Raw genomic sequence first — 7,657 nt, forward strand, 5'->3', positions numbered from 1 at the left:
TACACCGATTGGCAACTATAAAGTGACGTATCTTGCGAGATCAATTCTCATTTGCTCTGTATCAAAAACCAAAATCAGAACTTTCTATTTTTCTTACATACAATTGTAAACATATGTGCACCCTAAGTACAATTATTTCAAATATGTTTCTATACACTCCTTGTACGAAACAAATCTACTCCCTTATCAATCGGTAAGAAAATAAAAGATTATGCAATTTTCTGTACAGAGCAAACTGGAGGGAACCTCGCAAGATACGTCAGAGTGTTGCCAATTTGTGTATCACTGATGACATTACTTCACAAAATCATAATTTCCTATTGTTAATCGGATACCTCTCAAACTTTCACTAAAATGTGTGTTTTTCAAATGGTTCGGCATTTATTAATACCAGCTAATTATCAGGATCGATTTTGTTTTGTTGTTGATAATCTGCTTGCTTGATGTTTTGACTTTTAGTAATGCGACATTTGCTCTTGTTTTAATTCGTGAAAAAAGAAAAAGTTAGAGTTTTGAGTTAGGGTTACAGTATGGTTTTAGGTTATATTTACGGTAAACGTTAGGGTTGGTTAGGGCGGTGATAGGGGAGAAATAAATAATAACATGAAATCGCAAATTTGGATACGAAACCTCTTTTCTCGTGACTTTTCGAGGTTTCTTTCCGTTGAAAAAAGTCGTTTGTTTCTTTATACTCTAATTCTACCTTAATTTTCTTGTCCTTTAGCTGCTCTCTCTAAAGGAAATTCACAACCGAATGAGAAATATTGTAGTCTTATTAGTGCCCCCGACTGAGGACGATACTACATTCAACGAAATAACCATCACACTTACACAGTCTGGGAAACTAGGGGTGTCTCGATCAATGGCATTCCTCATTAGATACGAAGGTTTGTCTACAATCTTTAATCCATTCCAGCCAGTATTTCCCCCTTTTTTGACGACCTATGATTATACAATGAACGTCATTTTCTTCTGTGTTATTTTTCCTTTCTATCTTAGCTCTTGCTGTTACCTTTATTATTAAACTTGACTTTACAGGATATTATTACTCGGTGAAAGGACCATAATTATCAATTTCATATAAAGAAATACTTGCGTAGGACATTTTACAATTTGTTTTACTTATTAGTAATTAATTGGTAAACATTACATATTCACTGATATCTATATATAATTTACAATCATTGGAATCGTTTTTTCCTGGACATTTACTTGGGACTATAACTCTCTTTCTTATTATAATGATTTGTTTAAAATGTCTTAATGCTTTTACATTTTCTTTTACAACGTTTTATCATCATACACATGGTTGCAGATGTAATCAAGCTTCCTGAATTTACTCCAGTTATCCGGTAAGCATGTCGTTATCAATCTATTCACATGTTTTAAAAATAAATTTATGTTCGACTAAGGTGAATTATGATTTTATTTTTAAAGATATCAATTGAAGCACAGTGTTATGGTTGAAATACAAGGTATTTATATTCTTGGAGAAAAAATTCTTCTCCTTGTTTACGAAATTAGAATGGAATTTGAAAGATTATTAACATCTTATGGGGCTTAACTATGCAGGAAATGCATAGTTTATATTATGAAGAAATACTTACATGTATTTTTACAGAGACATCGAAGGAACTTCACGAGATGATCTCCCTCATGTAGATCTTCTGAAAATCGCCGAAAAGCTTTCGATAGACGACTTTTATGACCTGGGAGTTGCACTTGGTTTCCAAATACACCAACTTGATGCAATAGAGTATAAGAATCTCAAAGATAGACAAGGAGCCATCTTCGAAATGTTGATAACATGGAAACAGAGACAACTACCACATCAAAATGTGAAGGAAGACCTTCTTTCACTCCTGAAGTCTGAAGAAACAGAGGCAGAGAATACGAAAATAACAGGTTTACTGTTTAATACTCATTTAGATTTATCAGCAGATTCTTAACACTTTTAAGCATTAATTAACATAATCCCTGGTGACTCACAACATATAGTACCTAAGCTGTGTATAGATCTGTACTAATCTTGTGATTTAGTTATGCATGCCTCTATTGATGCTATGGGGGGAACCTAGTTTGACGCCAATGATTATCATCGTCATCATTAGTGTGGAGTAAAATGTTTCTGTATAACAACATTAAAAGGCGCAGACTCCTATACAAAAATAATTATATTACACTTCTGCGAGATGAAGAAAGGATAGAAACAAGTTCCACAAAGAAGGAGCAATGGGTGAAAAGGCGCGATCTCTATCTCACTTAAGATGAACCTTTGTGAAAAAAAAAGATTTTCTTTTAAAGAACTGCAACTTATTATAAAAGCAGAAGAAAAAAAGACTTTAAACAACATAATGTAACAAAAAGGAAAAAAACACGATTATAATGGTTATAATTAATAATGATATCAACAAAAAATAACAACAACCATAGCAATGAATAATGATATTTACATATTTAAAATGATGATGATACTAATAACAAAAAATAAGAGTAATGATAAGGATAGAAATAGTAATAATAATAGTAAAAACCATAGAGTGCGAAGATTCTATTTTTTCTAAATTACATTTGCCAATTATGGAAAGAGGACATTGTGAAAAACCATATTCAAAATTATGTTTTCAAATATTATTTGTACAGTTTTTCATTGATTCATTTGTGCTTAGCAGAATAATCGAATCTAACTATATTTCATTTTTGTTTTGTATGTGCATCACTGATGTCCTTTTCGTTTGGTCACCGTACTTCAGATGCTACTCCAACCGGGTAAGAATCTTTTTTGGCCACTAACCCTTACCGTAAATCTAACCTTCAACCTTACTGAAACCCTAACTGAAAACTCTAACCGTGTGTGTTTTTCCACGAAATAAACCCAGAGCAAATGTCGCAGCGCCAAAAGTCAGAACATCAAGAGGATACTATATTATCAAAGAGATAGTCCACCCTGATAATTGCCTGGTATTAATAACAGCCGAAACAATAACCAAACAAATGAGTGAGAGCTTGAGCTTGAAATAGGAAACCAATGTATCTTTTAAGCTGTCACCAGTAGCAAAATAAATATACTACTAGTGAAATAAATGTAGTAGGAATATTTAAAAGGTTAACACAAAAGAACGCAAAATAAAGGTATACTTTCGGACCGCGTGTCAAGCGGATTACGTGTCTCATTGATTTGATTTTCAATGATGCATGTCTGCATGACTTAATTTGTTTATACAAGTAATGTATACTTATTGCTGGTCGAGGCAGTCAATCTATCCTACTGCATGACAAAAATCCGATTGACTGGATTACAGCTTCTTTGGGAAAGCAGTTTACTGACCAGAAGTTAAAAAAAAGCCTTGATTCTAGTATAATAAACATCCTTTCTTCTCAATATATTTAGTGATATTTCTGACCAATACTTGCTTACATTGGCTCGACAAATCAAGTCGAAGGACTTCATGGAGATTGGCGCAAAGCTTGGATTTAGTCGGAATAAACTTGAGAACATCAAACACAAGACATTGCAGAATCGCAAAGACGCTAACATCCAAATGCTCTGCACGTGGAAGGCATCTCAAAGATCAGATCGTCAAGCGACCGAGACGTTAAAGTGCATTTGGGAATCCGTCTCATTAGCATCTACGACTGGGAATAAAGGCAATTATTCTCCTTCATTTTTAATAAATAATAGCTCTATGACTTGTATATGTTGTATATTTTATATTTGGTCATTTTGTTCAAAAGTAGAAACGAACAGATATCTTTAACTGAACTTTGTCTTCAATGGAATCATACGATTGAAATGTTTAGTGGTAATACGAATTGTTTTGAAGCTTCAGGTTGACTATTAGTATAGGGCTTATAATGTCATTCATAGCAGTCATTTCTATGTGTCAAAAACTTGTCTCACAAGATAAGACGAGATCAGACGGAGCCATCTCTACAATCAACACATAGTAAGTAGAAGAAAACTTCTGTAGTACACAAACAACTTAAAACAAAAGCCTCATCAGCCATGACTGCCATGATATGACACACATGCTATTTAATTTTTTTTTTTTTCTTTCAGACGAAACCTTGCGTATGATGTATTCGGCGACTCCCGAGATAAGAGCCAAAGCAAACGAACCTGTTATAGAGCCTGAAGATTTGGATATCATTACAACATCAGATACAGGTAGAATAATAGCACCATACGATTGGGATAATGAGAGCATTTTATTCATACCCTTTGTTTAAAGCTTATCTGCCGTAGTTTACAGGAGGGATTAGACCTCTCTGCAAGGTCACTGGACAGGTGGTTATCTCATCAACTCAGCTCTCAGTTAACATAAGAAAAAGAGGATCATGGGGTACTAATGGTCACCGATTAGGCATTGTTTGTTATATAGAGGGCGCAAGTAGCTACCAGTAGTGCAGTGGGCCTTTAATACAATTCCAATTGGCATGATAAATATTAAAATATAGAAAGAATCAATATCAAATATCAATTTTGAGTTTAGAAACTTGATGCACTTTTTAGATGATTTTTCAACGTTTGATTTTGATGTAGAGCGAGAGGGAAATAATGATGACCTTGATCAATGTGGGGGTACACCAAACACAGAAGAGCTTTGCAGCGTCGCTCTACCAGTGACAAGTCTGCCATTAGCATGTTCACTTGGAAAAGCCCTCCGTGTAAATGAAGACCTCATTGTTGGATTCATCGATCTACCCAGTTCATCAGTACATACGTTCGCACGACAGGTCGTAGACAGTTGGTTGAATTGTTTGAAGGAGGAAGACAAAGAAGATAAGTTTGTTAAACTTCTCTCTGAGTTTAACATCCCAGATGTCAAGAAAGGTTCGTTGGAATCACAAGGCTGAGTTCAATTGTAATAGTGTTGATAAGGAGATATACTGTTTACCCTTAAAACGAAAAGTTTCAAGTTTAAACTTGTGTATTTTTTTGTTCACACTTCATTTATTTGCGTTAAATCAATAGGATGTAGAGAAGTACAGTAAATTTTCAGTAGGTAAAAATTGGTATTAGAATGTATTTATAAATCATGGAAACTCTTTTCGGTTTCTTTACTTGTCCTTAAGGTAATCAATGTTTTACAGTTTATTCCGTTATTTTAGACGCCGTCAGAGTCCTCATTCATCACCATCATTATGCTATGTTCATTGACCTGAATATTTCCTTTATATTGACATGTACATTTTTTGTAAGTGTCTACAGGCAGTGAAGAAATCTCAAAAGCCATTGGATCCAAGGCAGATCTACTGGACTTGTGTCATCGTCTGAGTGTTAAACCTTCTGGCGTCTTGCAGATCATGAGCACATGTTTGACCTTCCCGCCTCACATGATTGGCCGTAGTACTCTGAAGATGCTTAAAGAATGGGCACACCAAGGTGGGACTAGGGCGAGGCTTCTGGAAGTTGCTCAGGCTTTCCGTTTCAACGATGCAGCAGTCAAGATAGTAGAAGGTAATGCCATTTCTCAACTCCACAGTGTTTCATATCACATTAACTCGTGAAGACCTACTTGATGATTGGAAGAATTTTTTTTTTTTGGACAGATTCATCATGTTTACTTAAGATTGCCTGACTATAAAATAAATCAACATGCCTCCTTCAGGAGGTTGTGCACTTTTAACTTCTTGTTATGAAATAGTAATCATGAACCGTGTTGAACGATGAGTAAACGCGAAATTGAAAGGGAATAATCCGTTTAACAGTTATCGTTCAGACCTCAGAATCACGTTATTCCACTAAATTCACTTGTTTATATTTTTAGAAACATCTCGGAAGTTTTGCCAAAAATATAAATAAACTGCACTTTATTTTTTTATCATGTTTCATAAGGGGATTATCGAAGACTTGTTTCCTTCTTATCCTCCTAAGCCATGACTTGCCAACCAAGCTATATGCCTTTCATCTCGCATGGCATCATTGATCACAAGGGTGGCAAACTAACCCTCGATGAACTTGGTATTGCCGTATCTATCCCTGAAGGAGCTATGCCCAAAGGGATGAGTTCAGTTGTAACTCTTCGCGTCCCAAGTCATGATACTCCTAGGCTTCCTGTACGGGAGGGTGAGGTAGTCATTACTCCAGTCATAGAAAGTTCTCTGACACAAGAACTGCTCAAGCCTGCCACTGTGGTATTACCACACTGCAATCTCCATGCACGTAAAGACGACTCTTCTGTTATCTTGTACACAAAAACTGGACCAGGTAAATATTTGTGTTCTTGTTCTGCTAAATAAAACATCATCACTTGAAATGTGAAACATTTTGACAAACGAGGTTTAACAATTGATTTTAGATCACATATACAATAGTCTTCTTGTCATGAGGATCAATTTTGAGAATCATAAACTGATGAGAGTTATTATGGAATGATTTCTCAATAATAAACAAAAAATACCATTTTGTCATTTGAATCAACTCGCTGAACGAAAAATAAATCAAAGTCAAATATCAGAACATGAGCTGAATCGAAATCAATTCTCACTCTACTAATTAATAATCAATATTGTAAAATCATATATTATCAGGGAGTAAGATAGTTTAATTGTTAATTTTTCTTATTAATTCTCTCAATTCAAAGGAGCATTCGGTCGTAGGAACGTTACTCCGGGCCCGTCACACCTTTCAAAAGATAAGATCAAGTTTCGTACACGTCATCTTCAAGTCTGTGCTCTGTCATCGACCGATCTTCAAGGACTCCAGTTGAGATGTGTAGTCTTTAAACGTCTCTTCATGACTCCTGAAGAGAAATCAGCGCTACATGTGTACATACTTCATCCATACAAGAGCTACATAAAGGTATTTATATCGTATTATACAACACCTACGTGGATCCCTGTCATTTGATTGGAGGATTGTTGGTCACATGATATTCAATAGATGGTATATTGCACGGTCGTGCATTTTTGGTTATATGCGCCGTGCATTTTTGGTTATATGCAGACTGCGTACCTCTCTGCCGTGCGCGCGCGTATCCCTGCGTGTATCTGACGCGAAGGCAATCTGAATGTAATCGAGAAGGCTTGAATCCAACTTGAATTTATCTTTAATATAAAGAGTAAAGCATAATTTGTTGATTAACGCTCTATTAGATCTTCTTCGATGTTGTATAAAACAAATAATGAATGTTTTTCATTCGTTCAATGGTGCAAATATTTTCATTCGTTGAAAGATTAACATTAATTCTATTCAACGAGGCGTTAGCTGAGTTGAATAGAATGTTAATCTTTCAACTCATGAAAATATTTGCACTATTGAACTCATAACCATTCATTATTTGTATAATAACCAACACCATCTTTAGCGGACACCATTTAATAATATAACTAGTAAAAAGGAAACCCTTCGGGTTATTTCACTTATGAAAGGCCTATGGTAAGACTTTAAAATTTACCAAGTAACGTCTGCAAAGAATTTCTTTCTGACTAAATAATTAGCGCATGATTTAAAAAAAAAAAAGCAAGGAAGGGGATGGAGAGAAATTGATGAGTCTTGGGAAGGGGGAAAAGTGAGGAGGGAGAATTAGAATGGGATGGATAACAAAAGAGAGGCGGGAAAGAGGATAGGATAAAAAGCGAGAAAGGGGATGGAGAGAAAGTGATCTGACTTTTTATCAATTATTTTATTTCTACCATTAAATTGTTAGATGAA

At 35.1% G+C, this 7,657-nt stretch overlaps 1 protein-coding gene and 1 long non-coding RNA gene across 2 annotated transcripts; both read left to right on the forward strand.

Moving 5' to 3' along the window:
- The first annotated feature begins 4,120 nt into the window (after positions 1 to 4,120).
- Positions 4,121 to 4,625, forward strand: LOC115925043. The gene is made up of 2 exons (XR_004064534.1): positions 4,121 to 4,168; positions 4,544 to 4,625. It is a non-coding gene; the product is annotated as an uncharacterized LOC115925043 (long non-coding RNA).
- A 197-nt stretch (positions 4,626 to 4,822) lies between these two features.
- Positions 4,823 to 6,713, forward strand: LOC105438767. The gene is made up of 4 exons (XM_030988113.1): positions 4,823 to 4,865; positions 5,213 to 5,461; positions 5,879 to 6,162; positions 6,588 to 6,713. The coding sequence occupies exons 1-4, from the start codon at positions 4,823 to 4,825 to the stop codon at positions 6,711 to 6,713; spliced, it is 702 nt and encodes a 233-aa protein (XP_030843973.1).
- Positions 6,714 to 7,657: the final 944 nt, after the last annotated feature.

The sequence above is a fragment of the Strongylocentrotus purpuratus genome, unplaced genomic scaffold, assembly GCF_000002235.5.
Source record: "Strongylocentrotus purpuratus isolate Spur 01 unplaced genomic scaffold, Spur_5.0 spur5_scaffold_17, whole genome shotgun sequence".
Taxonomy (NCBI): Eukaryota; Metazoa; Echinodermata; class Echinoidea; order Camarodonta; family Strongylocentrotidae; genus Strongylocentrotus; species Strongylocentrotus purpuratus.

Excerpts from the sequence above, each read along its gene's own strand:
- LOC105438767 (XM_030988113.1), top strand. The coding sequence starts at position 4,823 with ATGTCAAGAAAGGTTCGTTGGAATCACAAGGCTGAGTTCAATT. Across the intron at positions 4,866-5,212 it reads TCACAAGGCTGAGTTCAATT|GCAGTGAAGAAATCTCAAAA; the intron begins GTAATAGTGTTG and ends AAGTGTCTACAG. Across the intron at positions 5,462-5,878 it reads AGCAGTCAAGATAGTAGAAG|CCATGACTTGCCAACCAAGC; the intron begins GTAATGCCATTT and ends TATCCTCCTAAG.